This window comes from Acinonyx jubatus, chromosome D2 (assembly GCF_027475565.1).
Source record: "Acinonyx jubatus isolate Ajub_Pintada_27869175 chromosome D2, VMU_Ajub_asm_v1.0, whole genome shotgun sequence".
Taxonomy (NCBI): Eukaryota; Metazoa; Chordata; class Mammalia; order Carnivora; family Felidae; genus Acinonyx; species Acinonyx jubatus.
The window spans coordinates 69748451-69772130 of NC_069393.1; the positions used below are offsets into that span (position 1 = coordinate 69748451).

At 45.2% G+C, this 23680-nt stretch overlaps 1 protein-coding gene across 12 annotated transcripts in view; it reads right to left on the minus strand.

The window, feature by feature from the left end:
* The window catches only part of ABLIM1 (actin binding LIM protein 1), a 293568-nt gene that overhangs the window by 100425 nt on the left and 169463 nt on the right, over window positions 1-23680 (minus strand). For all 12 annotated transcript variants that reach the window (XM_053207815.1, XM_053207807.1, XM_053207810.1 and 9 more), the window contains exons 3-4: window positions 20967-21150; window positions 17005-17114 (exon numbers count right to left, since the gene is read on the minus strand). In XM_053207815.1, coding sequence (XP_053063790.1) covers window positions 17005-17114; window positions 20967-21150 — 294 coding nt within the window. The remainder of the gene's footprint in view (window positions 1-17004; window positions 17115-20966; window positions 21151-23680) is intronic.

Below are 23680 nucleotides of genomic sequence, written 5' to 3' on the forward strand. Positions count from 1 at the left end.
TATAGCCCTTTATTAGCTGAGTGTGTATTATATGATCACAAAGCATTATTATTATTATTTTTTAAAGCAGGAGTTGTTTATAGGTTTCCCGGAAACTCCTGGTAGTTTACTGCAAGGATAAAAATGGAAGGCCATGATATTTGTCCATAAATACAATTTTTAAAGGTTAGGAGCACAGGATGAGTTTAAGATGAATTGACAGTTTTTAATCCAAGTTGAACTGAATTTTTCATTCCTCTGATTAGATACGTCCACTAGGTGGCAGTAAAGATTTAAAGTAACAAGGAAGCTGCTGGTTGGTAGATTTTTTTTTTTTTAAGTCAGAAAATAAATTTTAGAGATGGCTTTCAATTCTACAAACTGAAGACAGTTGGGCTCGGGGGGGGGGGGTCGATGGAGCCATATGGGGTCTCCTCTTGCGCAGCGCTGAGATCTTGGGAGATGGGAGGCCTGGAATGGTAAGAGTCCAGGCTTTGGAGTTGGCATCGACGTTAACTTGACGTTAACTTGGGAAAGTGACAGTCTCTGAACACTCCCTTCTTCATCTGTGAAATGCTGGCCCTCTTCCTAGGTTGCAATGAGGACAAAGACCCTGCACTGGGATGTGCTTTGCACGACACTTGGAACCCTCGGTTCATGTTAGCTTCTCAACGTGGCTCCACCTTTCCTCGGTAGGAGCAGAGCTGGGACTAGAAACCACGTTTCTGGGTTCTAAGTCTTGTTCTCCGTGCAAACGCATTAATGCCTACATGTTTCGGAGCTCTGAAAGCAGATGAGACACAATTCAAGAGCAACAGCGACATCTCTGATCATTCTGCATGGAGGGCTTTGGATGAACCAGGCACCATGTGAGGGCTACGGAGACCTGGTACCATTTATTATTCAGTCAATTTAGTCCAAGTACCTTGCAGTCTGGAAGCCTCTGACCTCACAGGTAGTGTCCCATACCTCTCAGATCCTCTGTGCCCTGCAGTGTCCCATGGAAGGCAGATGTTCTGGAACTGATTTTGATAATGGTCTGTAGAAAAGCATTCACCGAATGCCGAATGCCTAGAGCCAGGCAGCTGGTAAAGCTGGGCTGGAAACAGAGGCTAGGGATGAGCCTCCTTCATCCCAAACCTTAAGTCATAAATCAAGCAAATCAAAGACCACCTTCTAGAAAGTAGAATACTGGTTCATATCATCTGGTTCAAAAGATTCTGGTACATGTCACAGAGGCTACCCATTCATTCCTCTCTGGGCAAAACCATAAATTCTCCACTTAAGCCTGATGTCACACATGGCCTGATGGGCAAAGTGGGAAAGATGCAGGGACAAAATGAGTCGTGCTGGATTGTTCCCTTCTCCCATGCTCATCCCAACTAAGCTCTTTTATAAAGAACAAAATGTCCTACTCTGTATCTTCATGTTTTTCAGCTGTTGAGAAAATTGTTTCCACATCACTGAAGCAGCTGCCGATAAATATAGAAAGCTGGTGATTGGTGCTGGAATTACTGCCAAAGTCAGAAATAGGTGAATGTGAAGCAGCATCAAGGAATTCAAATCCTCTAGCAACTCGCCAATATCCCAGCAAAAACAACTAATGACCAAACGTGGCAATAGAAAAAAAAAAAACAACTGTAAATATTCTGCCCCAAGCCTTTCATTCTTGGCAATAAGAGCCAAGAGAAGAGCAAGAATTTGGCTACTTATGTCCATGTTAAACGAACATCCAACTACACACCTGGTTCATATTTGTATCATTTTGTTCAAAGGCAATAAATATCCTTGAGAACAGGGGTCCTGTCTCTCTCTCTCTCTCTGTCTCTCTCTCTTTTATTTATTTATTTTTTTGGCATAGGGTCATGGACACCTGGGCTTCAAAAGTTTTGAAGTCGGAGAAGGTGACAAATGGCTCTCAGAAAATAAACTTGCGTTCCCAAGCTGAAAAAGATGTAATCACTTGGGCAGCACTTAAGGTCCTATCAGATTGGGTACCTCTGATCTCCTTGAGAACTACTTCTGTCTTCTCAGAATTCCTCACTTGGGAAAAGTAAGGGCCCAAAAGATGTCTTACTCTGTGAAGATGCCTCTCTGGAGATGACGGTTGAGGACACGGAGGTCTAGGAAAGAAAACCACGTGGTAACGAAATCCCCACCCCCACCTTCCTAGGCCTGCCGGCTTCAGTCATGCCCAGAACCATTAACAAAGCTGGACATTGCCATTCATAGTAGCTACGCAGCTGGGATCAAAACTTTTAGAAGACAGAATGGGAATTTTCCTAGTGTCTTCGCATTTGGGGCCACGGTCTCAGAGCTGAAGACGATGGTGATAAATATTCCATCTCCCAAGGAAGGGTGCCCGGAATCCCTACAGGACTTTCCAAAAGACAGTAGGATCTATCTGATGACTACCAACCCCTATTACCCACCTACCTCTGAAATCAGAGATTTGGAAAGGCACAGAGGAGTCAGCGGGGAGCTGTCCACACAGCAGGAGTGTGGTGGTGTTCTCTCCCCTCTGCTGTGACAGGGATTTAGAGGCCCCGGGGAGAAGGACCTAGATGTTTACTGAGTGGGAAAGCTCAGGCTCTAGTGCTGCTGTGGGTCTGAGAGAAGCTTGATGTTAGAGTTCTTAGAACAAACCGATTGGGGTGTCCCGGAGCCTGGAAGCATTCATAAACAAAAAACCTAGAGCCTGATGAATTTGGAAGATTTGGAAAGCAGGAAGCTGGTTGGAGCCCCCCCTCCCCCGAATGGCAGGCTAAGGAGAGGCTGGAGTGGGAACGGCATACACTTCCACCATTTGGCTCCCTGGGGATGCACTCGTGTCCTGTGGCTGGTGCCTACTCCCAAGCATCTGGAATGAACCCACAGGAGAAAACTGTCTGCGGAGGGTGTGGGACTTCATTAGTAAGAGGCTAGGAGACCACTAGGCAGCAGGACCTGAGTTCGTTGCAAGAGGTTAACCAGAAATCGCATGCTTTTGTTCAAGAACTCAAATTGCACCCCATAGAAAAAGGTCTCCAGCCGTGTTAGCGGAGACAGAAGCATGACAACACCAGATTTCTAACACCTCTTCCCTTCTACCTCCAAATCCCTGCCCCTGCCTGGTCCCCAAAGAGCCACAGGACAGGAAGGAGGTATAGAAGGAGGTAAAGAAGAGGTTATGCCCACTGTAGGTCTCCGGTTTGGGTCGGATCTGAGCTGGGAAAAGGTGTGGCTCTGGGATGAATGAGAGAATCGAGTTTCCAATAGGCGAGGACTTCTAGGAGCCGAAGGTGACCAGAAAGCTATGGGATCTAAGACATGATCAAGGGTGGGAAAGGGAATTCTGGATAATAAAAGTAATGATAGGGAAAAAGAAGGCTGTTCACTGTTGGGTCCAATGTGTGCTTTGGCCTGTTCTACACACAAATTGTGCCTGTCCCAGCGGTCAAGGGCTTTGGAGGCAGAGAGACCTGGAGTGGAAGTCCAGCTCGGACACTGAGCCAAGGGACCTTGGGCAGGCTAGGTAACCACTGGCCATCAGTTTCTTCATCTGGAAAATGGGTAGGCTGGCAGCACCCGCCTTCCTGGGCTGCTGTGAAGACTGGAGAGAGTGTGGGCACACGTAAACACTCAGCGTCTGTTCTCAAAGGTGCAATCGTCTCACAAAACCTGCATTTTATCTCCCCCTTAACAAACAGGCAAGGCCCACTGTCAGCCTCTGGGGGAGGCATTTTGGTTTCTCTGGATCCACCATCATCATCATGCTAACATTACTATCATTATAGTTATTGTTCAGCTCGTAACTTTTGAAAGGTCTTGTGCGTCTGTTCTCTCAACCCCCTCTCAGGGCTCATGCTCACCTAGAAGGGCGGTGATTATCTGGATTTTATAGATCACAGAGCATTTGAGAGCCGGAGGGACCTTCAAGCCCATGTGATGCAAACGCTTCACATTACACACAGCCAACGAAGGCCCAGGGTGAGCCTTGGCTTTGTACGCAGCCACACAGCTCAACAGTGTCCAATTAACTGCACAGTGGGAATCTTCTATTTGCAAATGCACATGAACCCAGGACTTTACAGTGGGCGGGGCTTCTCAGAACCTAGACGTCCAATCACAGGTTTGTTTTCCTGATTCTAGTCTCTTGTGCTATCAGTGGGCAAAACCAGCCAGGAGGGAACTGGAGTACGAAGTGTTCACCGGAGGGAAAAGCCTGTGTAAGTGGAGAATTATTGTGAAAATGATGTAAATCATAAAAGCGACCAGAAAAAGACTTTCCCAATTTAACTGATGCTTGCTGAGATCCTGTGAGGTTATAAAAAGTCCACAGAGGGGCGCCTGGGTGGCTCAGCTGATTCAGCGTCCAACTCTTGATTTCAGCTCAGGTCACGATCTCACAGTTCCTGAGTTCGAGCCCTGCTTCAGGCTCTGTGCTGACGGTGCGGAGACTGCTTGGGATTCTCTGTCTACTTCTCTGCTCCTCTGCCACTTGAGCTCACTCTCTCTCTCTCAAAATAAATAAAGAAACTTAAAAAAAAATAATAAATAAAATGTCTGCAAGTATTTTGAGTCAGTTCCAAGTATCTCTTTCCTTTACTGAAAAAAAAAATTTTTAATTAAGAACGAAAGGAAATCACCTTTAAGTATTCAAACTGCTGCCCATGTAAGTTCCAGAAAATTCAAGCTTTCCCTGGAATCCTTTTTTAAAAATAATACTGGAAAAGAAACTCGATTTGTCATCACCGAAGATTAGCACACAAGTTCATGGCTATGCACGGGGAGGAAAAATAAACAGAAGCAAAATCATTTCAGATTTAGATTGTTATTATTAGAAAGTAGAGTAAGGCTTTGGAGACCCTATAAAATACTCAAGTGGTGTCCTTTTAATAGACTGCTAACGAGAGGCACTTCATCCCTGGGCCAGGACTCAAGAGCTCCGGGAAAAAGAAAACAAAAACCAAATTTAAGTTCCAGAGTTTGGCTAACTTCAGATCCTGAATTTTGATGACACTGGATCTTGTCATTCAACTGTTCCTACAGGACACGGATTTCTCCTTATCTGTGTGATAACATGGTAACAGCAGAAAGCTAGAGAGCAGCTGTTCTATCCAAAACAGAGGAAAAGGGGGGACGCAGAAGAGTGACCTGATTCTCTTAGGTTAACAAGCTGCCTTCTACACAAGCCTTTAACACATGTCGGGTCAGCCTCTGACACGTGGGTTCCTTCATGGGAATAACACTTTGGAGGCCTGTGGTGGCTGCTCACTTTGCTAGGGTTTCCATCCCTCCACAGAGTCTAAATGTCAATTGCCACCTGTTGTCACTTTTGAACGGACACTGACTGAATCTGTGTTAATAGCCTGGCCTTTTTTTTTATAGACCCTTCAGTTTGCAACCCATAGATTACAAAACGAAAACATCCAGATTCTCCTGAAGTTATTTTTAAAACTAAGAGTTGGCCTAGGGTTTAACATCTTTAAGATATAGAAGATTTGGGTATTTGAAAACACTTCTCCTTGACCAAAAAGGGCACATTATACTGAATAGTGACAGGAATGTCAATCGAACACATGGATAGGGTAGAATGTTGATTTCCTTTCATCGTCTAGGCTGTTCAGTGTGGTCACGTTCCAGACCAGACCTCTCTGAGTAGATGGATGTTGACTGTCCACAGGCCAGTTTTGGAAAAACAACCAAGTCACAGAAATGAGCCCACAATTGACTTTTCTAGCATGTCATGGCAGACACCATGGGTGTGGGGTCACCGTAAGAAAGGACAGGGAGAGGCCCAAACACAAGGTGAAACTGTGAGCATGTTAGGCTAAGCACTTCTCAAGAATCGGTTTTAAAAAGCACTTTCTGGGGGCGCCTGGGTGGCTCAGTCGGTTAAGCGGCCGACTTCGGCTCAGGTCATGATCTCGCGGTCCGTGAGTTCGAGCCCCGCGTCGGGCTCTATGCTGACAGCTCAGAGCCTGGAGCCTGTTTCAGATTCTGTGTCTCCCTCTCTCTGACCGTTCCCCCGTTCATGCTCTGTCTCTGTCTCAAAAATAAACGTTAAAAAAAAAATTTTTTTTTTTTAAATAAAAAAATAAAAAGCACTTTCTGACTTCTGAAATTCTATGCTGCCAGTAACCAAAAAGCAGTATGAGATCATAAGATAAATACTGGCGGGGGCAGGGGTATGTGGGAAAGTTCAGGAAGGTACAACATACTTGCCACTCCGTGGCCAAAGGGGTCTCAATGCCATAAGTAATGTACATCTCAAATCACTAAAAATGAATTATTTTAAGAGGTGATGTGCTGCCTAAATATGTCACCTTGAACCGGACTTTTCCGTAATCTCTCATGTCCCTGCTTAGGTCAGCTGTTCCCTTTGCGGTCTCGATGGCCATGGTGGAAACATCACAAGCCAGAGCAGCCTCGGACCTGCTATTTTAAGTGAAGGTTCTTGTTGTCTTTGGAAAACAATACCGCGCAGCAAAACACGTTTTCATGGGCCATAATAGCAACACTTTGTCAGCCTTCCTCAGGAAACCTGAAGGCAGGCCTGGCAAGCCATTTTCCAAGTCCTATAAATCCTATCTTTCATTCTTTTAAACGGAGTATCATATATGCTCAGGGAATTTCAGTTACTTGGTCCATAATCTTCCTAAATACAGACCATTTACCCATTGAAAACTTCCAATTCTGATCCCTAGGCCAGCACTCACAGAATTCTGCGGGGAGTTATTATGGATTCTCAGGGTTAGGAAGCCCTCTCCTCTACCTAGTACCGTGTGTGTGTTTTTCCCATGTTCATGACCAGGATCTGAACAGGAAATTCAAAGGAGCCAGACCGTTTGCCTTTCTTCTCCATGGATTTGGTACCAGCCCAGACCTGCACCCCGAAAGTATCAGACTGGAGAGTCTGAGAATCTCCGCTAGTTGCCTTTGGATGATGGCTTTGAACGGCCCATAGACATGCCATGGCCCTCGGCACCGGGCTCAGCACTGGTTCCAACGGGCCTTATTTCCCACTGTGCTTCCCGTGGCCTGCTTGCCATGGGTGAGCGCTCCGGGTGCCTTACGTACAGGGAGAATGCCAGATATTTGAGGCCATGCATATTTGAGACTGAGCATGTACTTCGGAAAGGGTATCGAAAGCTGGTTAGAACTGGTTAGGACGTTAACATCCGCTGCCTTGCGTAACAATCTCCTGAACAACCCCTCTGCCATTCTCCAAGCTACGAATAAAAATTATCACATGCTTGTACTTTCCAGAGATGGGATGAGATTCTTTGAGGGGAAATAAAAAACATGAGCACAAAACATTAGTTCTGTTTGTCATCTACTCTAATTTTTAGGTTAAGGTCCTCTGAAAGAGAACTCGGCGTGTCTGCGTGTTCCCATGCATGTCTTCAGAACTCTAACTAAAAAATGGAGGGGGGGGGGGCTACGTTCATGGAGTAAACCATCACCCTGTTCGGTGCATTCACAACTTCAAAATTCCTAGCTAACAATTTCAAAAGCCCAGCGGGTGGAGGACAGGCCCGAAGGCTCACTGCTTTTCGGGCCCGTCCCCTCCACTGTCAGCCTCCATTTGTTTCGTGTGGTCGCTCCGCGTCGTTTCTGATGATGCAAACATCACCGGGATTCACCGGAGATCAAGAGTAGGATTCTCTTTTGACTGCAAATGCCACCGGGATGGCCAGAGGAAATTGGGGCGTCATGGAAACAGAGCCGAACACTACCCGATCATGGGATGCTCCTGGAAAAGGTTACGGTCACTTGGCGGCCTCAAGGATACCGATTTCCAACCTGCACGGGTGAAGAGTTCAGGCCGTGGCTTCAGTGGAGTGGGCATCCTTGCCACGGGGCCTCCCTCGGGAGAGAGTAAATGACTGCTCCCCAGCCCTCGGCTCCGTGGGCTTGCGGCAGTTTTTTCTGCCTACAGTGAATAATCCAGACAGGCCTTGTGAACACTGCTCGATCCCTGAGCCACCCCTCAAAGGGGGAACGGTTAGACGGATGCGTGCAGGAAGACAGAACTGACATGTCTGAAGTTCAAAACCTGAGTCCTCGGCACCGCTGATACTCTGCTAGACAGGGTTCAGAAAACTAGGGGTCAGACCTCCACCAGCAGGACTAAGTAGTCCTCTGCTCAAGTTACGGCCAGCAATGGAGGAAGAAAACGAGTGGGAAAGAAGAAGAAAGAGTAGGAGAGGGAACAAACAAGGTGCCCCAAACGAAGGCTGCCCCCTGCGGCCATTCAGCGGTGGTCACGCCTCAGCCTGCCACACTGTGAAACATTAGTGGACACCAGCCCAACACTCTCCAGGGGGAGATTCACTGTTTTTGACATTTGGGACAGTCCTCAGCCAACCCCTCTTAAAACTGTACAAGGAGCCACGTGAATTACAAAGAGGAGCTCAAATAATCATCCATGTATGTTCACAGCAGCACTATTCATAACAGCCAAAAAAGATGAATCTGACCTAAATGCTTGTTAACAGATGCACACATACACAAATCATGTTCTAGCCACATGAAGAATATTATTCGGCCACGAAAAGGAACGGAGTACTGATAAATGCTACAATCTGTAGGAACCTTGAATACATTAAGCTAAGTGGGAGAAGACAGAAACAAAAGGCCACTTAGGTATTCCATTTATACGAAATATTGAGAATCCATAAATATCCAGGAATAGACAGAAGATTGGTGGTTGGCAGGGGCTGGGAGGAGGAAATGGGACTGCTTTATGGATATGGGGTTTTCTTTTGGGGTGATAACAATGTTTTGGAACTAGATAGAGGTTGTGCTTGCACAACATTGTAAATGTTTACTAAAATGTTCACATGAAAATGGTGAATTTCGTTATGTGAACTGCACTTCAATTAAAAATGTACCAAGAAGGGTTGTTTTTGTACTGATTCCCCTAATTTAGTTGTAAACTTTAACCTGGTGAAGGGTTTTGGTTTTTTTTTAATGTTTATTTATTTTTGAGAGAGAGAGAGAGCAGGTGAGGGGTAGAGAGAGAGAGGGAGACACAGAATCCGAAGCAAGCTCCAGGCTCCAAGCTGTCAGTACAGAGCCTGACGCGGGGCTCGAACTCATGAACTGCGAGATCATGACCTGAGCTGAAGTCGGACGCTTAACTGACTGAGCCACCTAGGCGCCCCAACCTGGTGAAGAGTTTTATGATAAATCTTTAACTGGCTACGGTCACTCAGCCTACTGGAGCTCTTGCCAAAGAGGAAATCGCACTTGAGTTCCACGTCAGTTTCTAAGGTTCAATACTCATTAGGAAACATCAGCTCATTCACTCCCTCCCAGAGACGGGAAGAAAAAAAGAAGGGGTAGGATGTCTGTTTCAGGACTTTCATTATGTGACCAATCACTTAATACAGACACACTGAAGGTCACAGCAAGGGCAAAATGCACTGAGACTTTAGTCTGGACTAGGTCTTTCATTTTACTTTATAAAATTAGCATTATTTTATTTTTTATTCTACTTTGGTTTTAAATAGATAAGATATACACATGGTTACAATTTTTGTTTTCATATAGTAAAAATAATTTCCTTCCCTCCCTCCCTGCTGGAGACAAGTACTAATAGCAATTTCTCAAATATCCTTCTGGGACAATCTATAGGGACATACAACTCTAGGTACACACAGCTAGATTTTTACTGCTACTAAAAAATTAAAAAGAATCTGAAGAATGACTGCTGGTCCAATCATTAAAATCCTAGTTTTACTGACACATTGTTAGAAGGTGTGGATCTTATTATGTAAGAGGCATAGCTATTGAAACAAAGCGAGTAACAAAATGTCATTGACTTTCCATTTGCTAAGATGCTTTTGGTATTCACTTTCGCTTTCTTCCATGTAAGGTATACCCATTCCCTAATAAGCAGAGACTTCTCCTCCTTTCTTACAACTAAGATGATCGAGGTTCTGGTTAAGTGAAAAGATGTGTCACTCTGGGATCTTTATGTCTGACTCCTAATCGTTATAGATTTCAGTCTGAAAAAAGTCTGAATATTAATGTTCCTTTTTGCAACGTACTTTGCCTCTCTGCAATGACCCTCTGGCTACCATGTACATTCCAAACTCTCTCAACACCCTCCTCCACAGCCAGTACAGCAATACGGGAACTGACACACAAGGTTAGACCCCTGCCCCTCGGGCCAGAACCCAAGACTGTCATCACCAAATTTATCTGAAGCAATAACCACATCCCCTTTTATTAAACAAGGGAGAAAACTTGTAAATAAGAATGTAAAGGTGAGTTTAAACATGCCATTATCCCTTACTGCCCAATGCACCCAAGCTGTACCTATGTGATTTCACCACATCACAAAAGTCATCTCCAGTCTTCAATTTCACTTATTCATTCAAACAGTCGTCAGAACTCAACATTCCAGACCTGGGAGCTGAGATTTACTCTCTCAAAGCCCCGCCAGGGAAGGCATGGATTCACTCACTAAATGAACATTCATGCATTTACTGTGAACCCAGGGAGATTCATAAGGACCAAAACCAAACAAACAAACAAAACAAAACAAAACAACCATCCTTGTTATTAAGTAGCTCATGGTCTGGTGGGAGAGATAAACGTACAAAGAACTAGCAGGAATATACAGTAATAACGGCCATAATAGAGAGGCAAAGCATCTTTGCCCAGGACACATGCATGCTAGTCCTGTTGCCAAGGGGCCTAAGCAAATTCAAGGCTTTCAGTCTTTTGTGTGACAGTCAAAATAATAAATGGTTTTTGAAAAGAAGACACGTGAACAAAATGCCACGGGACAAATTTATGTAAAATTGCACACATCTGGAGGACTTAGCAAAATCCATGCGTGGAGATGATATCTAGGTGATGGGATTTCAGGTGATTTCTATCTCCTTCTTTGCACTTTTCTGTAAGATTTTTATTATTTTACGAGGAACACCTAAACCCCTTAAAAAAGAGAAGATTGTTATTAGCCCATTTAGAGAAAGAGATGGCTTTGATTCAGTTTCCAGGATGCTTATACAGGGCTTGACATGCTAGACCTTGTGGAAGACAGAGAAAATAGGGTCCTTGTATTGATGAGTTCATCATCTTGGTGCTGGAGGTGGGTGGGCACACGTCTAAATAACTAAAATGCAATAGGTTTTGTCCCAATGTTGGTTTCTCAGGTGGGACAACAGTCTTACAGTAATATGTTAACTATATAATAAAGAATTTGCCTGGCGGAACATTGTTGGTACTCAAAGAAATGTTTGTTGAATGAGTGACAACCTGTATCGTTCTTTGACATTTACATTCATTATCTTTGTTCCCTGCTATTACCTCCACCCACAATCAATGGGTAGATCGCTGATCCCCGGGCATTGATTTTGCATACCAAGATCATAATTTTGCACTGACTTTGCACTGATTTTGCACTACCACCATTACCATACTGATCTTTCTAGAACATTGTTTTCATCTGGTCGTCCTCTAGATTAAAAACTATTCTCAGAAGTTCCACCTTGCCAAACTCCTCAAGGCCTCCCGAGACCTGGCCCTGTCACTGCATCTTTCCAGTTTCATGTCTCGGGACACAGAACAACAAGGCCTTTGGTCTGTTTGGGGTTCCCCGTGCACTGCTTTTACAAGAACCCTCTCCGTATTTAGACTGTCCTCTCTTGCAGTATTTCATTCAACTTTCATAATAACCCTTGGAAGTAGTTATTTTCCAATTTTTAGATGAGGGTAGTAAGGTTCTAAAATGTCAATAACTTGTCCAAGGCTCCCTGGCCAGGCAGAAGGAGAAGGAAGATTCCAACCCAGGCTTTCTGAAGTGGAGAGGCCATATTCTTAACCATTATGCTGTGCCCTCTTCTTTGGTTCCTTTCTGGCTCTAAATATCTCTAAAGCTCAAGTTCTAGTCTTGTAACTTCCGTAAAGAATAATGGTTAGCATACAGATGAGCTTATTAAATGTCATGAATCTTTCAGACATGTTATTTATATGAATCTGCACAGTCCACTGAAAAAGGAACTATTATTGTTTCCTGTTTTGTAGGCAAACAAACGGAGGCAGAGACTGAACTCTCAAGGCTACACAGCCTGTGCGTGGTAGAAAGGGGTTAGAACCAGCCACCATATGTCCAGAACCCATACATCCTCTCGACAGGCAGTGTCTAAAGCAGATCTGATTTTGGAGACCCTGCCCTAAAATACATCACCAAGAGTCAAACTCCAAGAATCCAGGGGCTATCTGTGTTCCTACCTTCACTGGTTTTTAAACTGGGGCAAAGTATTAAATGAGCACATAAAGACATATCATGAACACCAGAGTGAAAAAAGCAGGGTCACAAAAAGTAGTGATGGTCTGACACAAATATTCAAAAATAAATGCCCGAACAGTAGGTTATTGTCTAATAACTAAACAGCACTTTCATATATGTATCCGTTTAATCCTATAAGGTAGGTAACTATTACCATCCCATTTTACAGATAAGGCAGTGGAGGCTGGAGAGGTAAAGAGACTGCTAGCAAGTGGCAGAACTAGGATGTGACCCAGGCAGTCTGAGGGCAGCGTCGGATTATCACCACCCGACCTATTCTTAGGTGTCTCAGCAGACAAGTCCCACTCAACCTGAAGATGATCTGGGGGAGAGAATTTAAGATAAAATAAAAATTACCTTGCAACTATCAAAAGCTACTGCACCGCACAGAAATGTAAACTAATGGAAAAGTTCTTGCTCCCCTTTGAAAACATGCAGGTGATTCTTTATCTGAAATGACTTAAATTCGGGCCGACTAGAGCATTTGCCCCGATACCTGTAGAAGTCTCTACTGCAGTTGGAATCGTGACAATGCTGTGCAGAGGGGGAGAGAGAGGAAGATGGGCTGGCATGCCTTTGCGTGGGGGTGGTCGCCCTGTCAACCCACCAAACCCACACGCAATCAGATGCTAGTCAGACACCCTTGGAAATGGAAAAGGACATTGCAGACAACAGCCACTCCTGCTCAGGTGCCTGAAATAGACAGAAGCCGTGTGGGAAACGACGGTCCAAACCCGATTCCCTACACTCTAGGATGCCACACACGTACGTCCCCCACCCCCCCACAGGCTCCTTAACCCGTGTGAATCCAGTTCCCCAACTGCTGGCAAATATGTGAAGGCTGGAGAAAAATTAAGCCTCAGTGGAGTGCATGTGACCTTCTGGGAGGACTTAAGGTCTCCTGGACGTCACTTTTTATTTTTAAAGTGTGGATCCGCTAGACATGGGCAATTGATTTTTTAAAGTAGGAAAAACAACTTAATTAACATTCATCACAACCCTCTGAGGTCATTTTGACCATCGCTCCAGGGTACGGAAGGTTTATTGCTTATTGAATTCAAATTGCAGCAGACCGGATGCCATGCCGCAAGAGTTTTAGCTAATTCAGGGGCAATCGTGTTTAAGGGAAGTAGTTTGCTTCTGCAGAAAACTTCCTGGTGGCTTCCAGTCATCAAACCTGGCTACAAAAGCAAGGCAGCGGTGCCGTGTAGAAAGCGCACAGCCCCTGGAGGCAGGACACTCAGGTAAACACACGGACGAGTCAGGCCATCGTTTGAGGCTCAGCAGAGAGTGAAGCCCATGCTGTGGAATATCATCAGGCATGCGGTACGGCATCTGGAGCCAGGCAGCCCAGGTCTGTAACCCAGCCCCACTGCTTACTGTCTGCGATCCTGGGTAAATTCACCTCCATGGCCCTTCGTCTCTTCCTCTGCGTAAAGGGGCTAGTTTTAGTGCCAACCTGGTGGGTGGTTCTGAGAATTACATGAGTTAAAATTCGTGGACCAGGTACACAGTACCGGATCCACAGTGAGTACCAGGAGAGTGTGTGATGAAGTAGACAAAACACATATAAAGGTTAAAAGAACGTAAGGTGGACGGGAGCACCGTGACGTCACGGGCACGCCACCGGGAGTCCTCTCTAAACCAGAGCAGTGCAGACAAGGTCTCCTCATCGGTTGTAGCAGAAACCGCACCTCTATCCAGGAAGCTCAAGCGGAAATTATTCTGCGTGAATTCTCATCGCATCATTGATGTCGCTTCTGTTGACCACCCTTCACTTCTTCTCTTCCTCTCCCACTGTCTTTCCCCTCCTGTTCAGTGATAACGGGAAACCAGCCACCGATCGTGAAATAAAAATTGCAGTTCAGAAGAGCAGATTCGTTTTTGAAAGAACATTTCCAAGGGGAAAGAGGACCTTGGCTCTCTGATCTACTTCATTGGCTCTGTGAACAGTATCAAAGAGGCGTTTGGCCCAGTTTAAGATTTTTTTTTTTTTTAAAGTAGGCTCCAAGCCCAGCACGGAGGCCAGTGTGGAGCCCAACATGGGGTTTGAACTCATGGCTCTGAGATCAAGACCTGAGCCGAGATCAAGAGTCAGAGGCTGAACCGACAGAGGCACCCAGGTGCCCCAAATTTAAGAATTTTTTCAAAATAAGAATTAAAGTCACACCAGGATAGTTTAACGTACACGACAATTCTTAAAAGAATTACAAAGAGTAAGCAAGTGTTTTCCAAGCATGCTCCAGTGAATTTCAGCAACTTGCTGAAAATTCCCTTGCCATAGTATTTGTGTGCCCGCCCAGCTTGGGTATTTTGCATGTGTGTATCCATATATAAGATCTCTTTTTTTAACAGACACCCACATGCCCCATAAATGTTATCTGAGTACTGATCTAAATAGACCAGTACTTGTTGAAAATAAAACTGCTCTGACCAAGGCAGTTGCATAGAAAAGAGATTTCATCCTTTGAGAGCAAAGGAGAAAATATGATTTTGCCCAACAATCTGCACACAAGCAATTGTTATTACATCTAGCATTAAGGATATAATGAATTTGAGTATGATACATTTTTACGCTTAGAATTTTTATTTCATTATTGTGTGCATAACATGTATGTCATATAAGACGGAAAATACAGGTAAAGCAAAAACATGTTTGATAAAAATTGGAATAACCATTTTGGTAGCATTCTGATGAGGAAACCCATTCCCAAATTGCATGGGCAAAGAGGACAGGGGCCTTGAAAAATATCTATTTCTGTTTCTTTCTCTTTTTTTTAATGTTTATTTATTTTTGAGAGAGAGAGAGCATGAGCAGGGGAGGGGCAGAGAGAGAGGGGGACACAGAGGATCCAGAGCGGGCTCTGTGCTGACAGCAGCAAGCATGATGTGGGGCTCAAACTCATGAACCATGAGATCATGACCTAAGCTGAAGTCAGATGCTTAACCGAGCCACCCAGGCGCCCCAAATCCTTTGCTTCTTAGCTAGACTGAAGAACTCCTCCAAAGTTTTTGGTAGTGCACTTTCAAAGCAGGCCTTCCCAGATAACGGGGTGATAACCTTCCCAGTGACCTTCCCAGATAACCTTCCCAGTGACCTGCTTGGGGCAGGGTAGATATGAAGAGTGAAGCACTACAAACTCCCCTAGGTGTCAAAGACTGGGGTCTACTTCATAGCTCTTGTCCTATTCAGGCTGCTAATATTTATCAGCAGGACATATAAATTCATGCTAAGGATCCGGTTGTGTTGAATCAGACGCCCTAATACATTTATTTTCTTCTTTCCTCCCAATGGTCAAATCCAACTTCTATGCAAATGCTTTGGTCAAAACATTCTCTCTCTCTCTCTCCCTCTCTCCCTCTCTCTCTCTCTCTCTCTCTCTCAGGATTATTCTTTAACAAAAAGATTTAGAATCCCTGCTATAGATTGCATAGAATTCCTCCAGACCAGAAGTGGCTGAGTTCATTCTTATGTACTGAGACTGGGGGACTTAGTGGAATAATTTATTCCAACCTCCCAAACACTGGCAAAATCCCCAGAAACTAAGGCAAACCTCTGGTCTACTTCCTAATGTCCCAGGGAGGAGACAGAGGTAGAGGTTCATTGATTGTAAGTAAGTTAACTGACTTACCCAATGTTATTTATCAGAAGAAATAGTGTGACCGGCCTATCAGGGAAGTTAGCTGGGGGAAGGATTGGGGGCAAGTTAGTTTTCTCCAGATTCCCACAGGTCAGACAAGACCTCATCACGAAGAATGATAAATCCCATGACACATATGTATCTCGTTCCCACACTTTTTTCAGATGCTCCTTAGGTTAAGAGCAACTACCCCCTATGAATGCAGCCCCTTTACCCTGCTTTTTCTTCCTACTTTCCTTTTCTTCACATATTAAGTATTTTTTTGTATGCATTTATGGTCTGCTCATTCCTGCTGGCAAGTAAGCTTCCCAAGGATGCTGAGTCTTTGTTCACAGCCTGTATCTCCAGTGGGAACAACACTACACACTGTAGGTGCTCAACAAACTATCTGTTCAGGGGCACCTGGGTGGCCCAGTCGGTTAAGCGTCCAGCTCAGGTCATGATCTCACAGTTCGTGAGTTTGAGCCCCGTGTCGGGCTCTGTGCTAACAGCTCAGAGCCTGGAGCCTGCTTCAGATTCTGTCTCTGTCTCTCACTCTCTCTCTCTCTCTCTCTCTCTCTCTCTCCCTGCCCCTCTACCACTCACACTCTGTCTCTCTCAAAAATGAACAAAGGTGAAGAAATATTAAAAAAAAAAAACCTATCTGTTCAATGAGTAAGTGTCAGAAACCCTCTAAGTGAATACATATTTAAAGATAACAAATATAAAGAATTAAGGGTAAGGATAAATCACCAATGGGGACAGCTTCTTTAACACACAGAACTATCGATCGCTTCGCCACCAGATGTCCGCACATCTCAACCTCCGAGACTAAGGGAATGGGCATTTCTCACATAAAGTTTTATCATTCTTTTTCCTTTATTTACCCTCAAAATGCACAGTTTGACGTCCAGTTCTATTTATGTCTTTGAAATAAGGGAGATGCTTCTCACTCATGGGTTTTAGCAAAGGCTTCACGTTTTACGATTGCCAATGCTTTAGACATGACTATGCTTATCTCCAGCTATAGCAGCTTCACAAAAAGGAAGGCACTTGCCTAAGCTACCTTTGAGCTACGAGGAGCTCAGGTCAACAGGTGGCCAGGGCACTTACTGCTGGGGCAGGAGGCTTCTTTAGGGCTGGACGACATTGGCTGCGCACACAGTTGACAAAGGCAGTCTCTCCCATTGAACGTGACTCGGTCTCCGGGTGGAAACGGGCGCCTGGAGACAGAAAGACATTGCCCTCAAGGTTATTCCAGCAATTTAATTTCTTTCCCTGCTCCTTCGGCTTGCTGCCCTCCGGTGCCAATCCATTTCTTTGAGGAGCACCAGCCAAAATGTCTGAAATGCGGTCCTAACCGAGCCAGCCAGCTGGATATAGTCCAAACAAATAAACGCGCCTCGTTTTGAGAAGAAGCGAGAACATATTGCTTCTACCGGCAACCAGACAGTAAAATGGAATAATTTACCTCTGCTCATTAGTGGAGGGATGTTCCAGCAAGTCACCTAGCCAGGCACACACACAAAACTTTTCCATTTTCCAAATGGAAAATCCTTCAAGAAGAAATATTTTAAATGCCATAAATTCCTATTCAAGCGTAAGGCCCCTCCCCAGGAGAACTGGTTACAGGTCAAACATTAACTCCTTCAGTTCCCTAGAGCTACGGGGCCATGGTGCCCAACTAGACTTTGTCCTAGACATCTGAGTGGGTGAACTGGATGTTTCCCTCCAGAGCTGGAGTGCTGGAGACCCAGTGCCTCGTGGAGAAACACAACAGTGCTGTAAATACTTGTTTAAAAACCGTTAGCTTCTAAAAATTACAAAAAAAATCTGTTAGCTTCTTTTCAGAGAGAGAATTTCCTTTTGCTTTAGACATTTATCAGTAACAGACATTTTCCAAACATGTTGCCTCTCCATGTATGTTACCAGTCTCCTCTCCTGCCAGTTTAGCAGGCAGCTAGCTTTTCAAAAACAAAAGTCATTAACAAATAGGTATATGACAGTTTCCACACCTGCTTACTTGTAATTGGCAATTTGCCGATACTCTTCATTAACAGCAGTTTTCAAATGCGTGATTCTGTCAGCTAGGAAATGCAAAACTCCCAAGCAAAACGTCCCCCCACGTGTGAGTCAGGAGCAATTACTTAAGAACAAACTCCAGCTCCTTGACAGGACTATTACTTTCACAGCTGCGATCGCTCCTTTAAGTGGCCCTTCGGCTGCCTCACACTTGGTAATGAACCGTCATGCACACACAGGTAGTAAATCTGGACTCAAAACCACGCCACAGAGGTGCGTGGTGGAGAGCTGTAAGTTCTTACGCTCCCCACCCCCCCACCTCATTTTACAAGTGCTGAGCTGAGGCAGTCTCCTCCCCTCTCATGGTGTTGTGTTACTTTCCATTGGATTGACCAGCTCGGGAGACTGGGCCACAGGCAGGTACAGGTGGCATCCAACTCAGGACTTCTCTATCTTTAACAATCAAAACTGCACTCTGGTAGATGCCAGTGGGCCTATTGCGTCATTAATGAAACCTGAACAGGCCCCCAGTCGGCTCTGTGGGCGAGGCATCGGGAGTTGGGGGGCCATTTCAAAGCAAGCACAGGTTCTTTGCCTCTGATGAGGGCCAGGACTAGGGTGAGGCCAGTGAGGCGCCTGGGGCACAGGCTTTAAGGAGGTACAGGCCCCGCAATGCACGGCCCTGAGCGTGAGCACCCCCTCAAACTGTGCCCCCTAAGCCGCCTCTCTAGCCTCTGAGCCAAGCTTGTATTTTCTGACTTGAATCCCACCTGGATCCACGAGGGGATACATCCGAGTCCAGGTCTCAACATGAGGCCAGGTCTGTTAAATTTGGGGCTTTGTAATTTTATAAATGATCCGCATACCTCCCCCTTCTGCCCACTGGGTCCTCTGCCCACATGGGTTCACTTCCTTCTGTGTAAACGCAAAGAGAACTGGATTTGGAGTCAGGAAACCTGAGTTCAAATCTTGCAGTGTTATCTTGGGAACGTCTGTTAAGCTCCGACACTCAGCGGCACTCATAATCAGGGACACTAATTCCTGGCTGACTTCACAGAATTGCTACGTGGGTTAAAGTCTGTAACCCATAAAGGAGGCCCCTCCACTTCAGGTAGAATGTTGTCGGGTCAGCGGTAGCAGCATTGAGTAGCTGTTCACTGGCTCAAACGTCCAGAGATGGGACTAACACTAATAGATGTTTTTCCTTCATCACCAAATTTAAAGCAATGATCTCTCAAGGCCAGGATCGGGAGGGCTCTTAGAGTGTATCTGGGCCAGGGCCTTCCAACCTGGTGAGTTGGATGAGTACATCATACTTGGGAATCCTCCAGAAAGCACTAAGTCAGCAGGAGAGTTTGGGGGCGGGGGAAGCTAGAAACAGATATTTGTAAAGAGACCTTCCCCACAGAAGAAGTCCAACGCTCATCCTAGCTTGGGGGATCACTCGGATCATGGCCTCCTATTTTATAGATGAAGCAATTGCCTTGGAAAAGTTAATTCACATAGGTCTCAAATCAGCCCAGGAAGCTGGACCAGAACTTGGGACTCAAACGCCAGGCAAGGGCTTTTAACCAGGCTGTGGGCTACAGTCTGAAAAGGGACAGGTCAAGAGGAAACTTTACTTTGGATTAAATGCAGAACAATTTTCAGCCCAATAATTCAGAATTTTAAAATTAGGATTTAAAAAAATATAATTGAGAAATGGACTGATGGCTATAAAAAGTTACAATAATAATTTCACCATGACTATTGCATCTGAATCTTAGGATTTGTCTCTGAGTATTACCTTGTTGGTTAATTATATAAAATTAAGTTTACCTTTTTTAGAGTTTACATCTCTCTGGCCTAGAAACCTGAAATGTTGAAAAACAAAGCAAATTCACCTCCTCTGAACTGTAGTTTTTAACAAAGCCACAGAACTGGACCACACAGCAGTCAACACCACACTAAAAGGAATGGGGCTGCCCGACTAGGATCGATCCATAAAGTAGCTGACCCTTGTTGGTGACTCTTCCTCGCACAGGAATCAAAGTCATCTTAAGTTCAATTATGTGTAGCATTCAACACAACACAACGATGAAACCACATTTCCCCACTCACACTTCACATACTTGCCTTCTTCTCTCTGACTGATCATTGTAACCAAGCTGGTTTGGGCAATTAAGATTTAACCTTGCCAGGTGATAGAAGCCTAGAGAACAGGGGTTGGTAAACGTTTCCGCCTGAAAGTTCAGATTGCAAATAATTTTTTAGACTCTGCAGATCCTATGGAGTCTGTCACAACTGCCCAGCTCTGACCCTGTAGCCAAACACAGCCCATCAGCAGCCATCTGGAAACAAACGGGGGTGGCTGTGTCCCAATAAAACTTTATTTACAGAGACAGGTATTGGGTCTCATTTGGGACACGGGGCAGAGTTTGCCTCGCTCTGCTATAAGGGAGACTATTTCAAACACACACACCCATATGAGCTTCTTCTTCCAAATCAGCTTTATCTTTCCGAGCAGTTATGCTATTTCCTCCTAATGTTTTCACTGCTCAAAAAGTTTCAAGACCTAGGGGTGCCTGGGTGGCTCAGTAGGTCGAGCGTCCGACTTCGGCTCAGGTCATGATCTCACAGTTCGTGGGTTCAAGCCCCGCATCAGGCTCTGTGCTGGCCGCTTGCCCAGAGCCTGGAGCCTGCCTCAGATTCTGTGTCTCCTTCTCTCTCTGCCCCTCCCCCGCTCACGCTTTGTTTCACTCTGTTTCTCAAAAAATAATAATAATAATAATAATAAATGTAAAAAAGTTTCAAGACCTAGAGCCACTTTCCAGTTGCCTTCAAGCCCCTTAAAATCAGTCCTATTATTTAGTAGAGGACATCACGGGTAAAGTTCCCCAACTAAATTACTTTTTGACTAAGACTGATAAAATAATAGGAAGATTTTTTAAAAAACTTTAAGGATACATCAGAAAAAGAGTATGTCAAGACAGTACAACTCCAGACAAGAGGCGTATATCCCAGGCCTGAAGAGCAGAACCCAGTGCTTCTCCGTTAGGGGAGCCCCCACTTACTTGCAGATAGTACACGCAAAGCAGTTGGGATGATAGGTCTTGCCCAGGGCAGTGACCACCTCTCCTTCCACGAACTCCCCACAGCCATGGCAGCGTGTCCCATACATCCTCTGGTAGTCCAGGGTGCAGAGATACTCGCCGTTCTTTATGAAGAAGCCCCCTTGTGCCAGGTCACAGCCGCACACTGTGGAAAGACAAGTTCACATTTGGTCATCGTCTGCCACGCTGCCGGGCAGCAAATGCCTTCCACTGCGTGCTGCGAACTTACTCCATGATCTCAGTGGGCTGGGGTGAGGGGAGGGGACTGGTACAAAGAGCTATTTATTGTGGGGCTCTGAGTTCTCTCTTGCCTCCTTCCCATTTCGTATCCCTCCTTTCAGGAGGGATGGAATATCTCATACGAGTAAAATTCATTGGCTGGGTCTCAACGACTTGTGCGGTATGTCTAAGATTCAGAGATAATCCGTCTCTGATGGAAAGATGCCGTTGGTTCAGGCTGTCTCGAATAGGAACAAAGGTATCTCTGGCAGAGCGATTTAGGAAAGGGACCCACTGCTGGCCCACACAACTGTTTGCTTTGGGCCAAGACGATTACTGGGCTGAGTAATAAATTCCCACCATACCAAAAGCAGCAGCAGAAATGTCTGAGTCCATTTTTTCACACTCTGGAAATACTTTTGCCACAGCTATGAATAATTTGGACGTTTAATTTTCTCTTTGTGCGGTAAATAGGATAAGTCGATTGTTTATATATTATAGGGAGAGATAAAAATGAACAGGCAAAAGGGGGAAGAAAAGGGAACATGTCCAAGATAAAACCGTCGTTCAGGACCTCAGTACACACAAAAGGGAATGCTTTACTGCGTCCGGATTTTGGTGTCTCTTGCGCAGCTGTGGACCATGGACACGGTGCAGAGAAGCAGGTCCCCGGGTGCCAGGGGCTTGGGCGTGGCCTACGTGTTGAGACAAGACCAGAAGAGGGCACGGCCACTTGTCCAAAAATAAAGCCCAAGGCTGACCCGGAGAGTAAAGAGTTTGCACTGTCAAAGGCCTGGGAAGCAGCAGCCATGGCTGGGAACCTCCAGTCTCAACCTCTTGATGCCCAGGGTTGGGTGACTCCATACAGTTAAGGGCCTTAGGCAAAGAATCCCGGATTCTTCCTGATACTTCCTGCAAGCAGCTGGAATAGGCACCCAGTGGGCAGGGAGAAGGGGAGCTCCACCACTAAACTTGCTTTCCTAAGAATCCTGCTGGAACACCTGCAGTGTTCCTCTAATTAGTTCCCGTGACTCATCAATGCCTCCGGACGACCTAGTGCTGAGCACAGTGAGGTTCTGCCAGAATATGGTGCCTACTCTCCCACCCCTCCGGTAGCAATCTTTCCTACTCCGAGCCATTAGAGATTTTCAAGGTGACACAGAAGCCACAAAGAAGCTTTCCGCTGTGGAATCATCAGCCTTTGTTTACATCAACACTCCACAGCTCCGACCTCTTTCTTTGCAATTTATAATCAAGTAACCCAAGATGATGGCCTGAGTCCATCATGCCTGAAAATGACCACCCCTATAAATATGACTCTGATCACATTACCTGGAAAACAGCTCGTTCACCACCTGCTGCCTCCTCTAACCTGCCAGTGCCCCCACGGTTCACACACCTGCTTCTTCCTTAACAAACGGGTCCTCCGGGTGGGAGGAGCTCAGGGATGGACTGACTGCACTCTGACCGCCAATTCCTTCAACGGCAACAAACACAATCCTGGGGTTCACAGAACGCCCCAGAGAGGTTTCTTCAATATTGCTCTACGTACATATCTTTTTTTCCCCCAAGATGACAGAGCATTTTATGGTAAGAGTCCTCATCTTCACTCCTTTTGATTCTTCTTCAGGAATCTTCAACCGTGGTATCTAAGGTATTACTAGGAACATAGTGAATTAACTTGAATCCAGCATCAAACTTGGCAAGCTCCCCGTGATGTCACTCCTCAGCGGCATCAGCAGTTTTGATGACTCTCTTGCTCTTGCAAACGTGGGTATTTCTTAAAGCCATGAGAAGTGACAAAATAATGATTTTGACTACTGGTAACTCTCTTTATTTTCCCCTCCAGTCACCTTGGGTAAGTTTAAAAATTCACAGGGGCACCTGGGTGGCTCAGTCGGTTAAGCGTCTGACTTCGGCTCAGGTCATGATCTCACGGCCTGTGAGTTCGAGCCCCGCGTTGGGCTCTGTGCTGACAGCTCAGAGCCTGGAGCCTGCTTCTGATTCTGTGTCTTCTTCTCTCTCTGCCCCTCCCCAATTTGTGCTCTGTCTCTGTGTCTCTCAAAAAATAAATAAATGTAAAAAAAATTTTTTTAAATACAATAAAATAAAAGTTCACAGACCCTTTATAAAAAGAAAGATCTGGTGGCAACAGGGTGATCTTTATGCCAATCCAGATTGTCGAGATAGCTTCAGAGCTGCTTGTAAATGTTGTAGAAATTCACTGTATTTGGTGCAGCCTTTCTATGTCACATGGGCTTGTGAAACTGACACGGACCCTCCTTTAAAGGTCCTAGTCGATATAATCCTAATGTAGTCTTAAAAAATGACTTTGTAACTTCTGTTGAGAGTTGCCAAATTACAATTGAACTCTGAACCCCTTTGAGATTTGATATGGCCTAGTTCTTAAATTCAAAGCAGTGGCCCAAACGGCTTATCAAATCGTGTCATTGGTT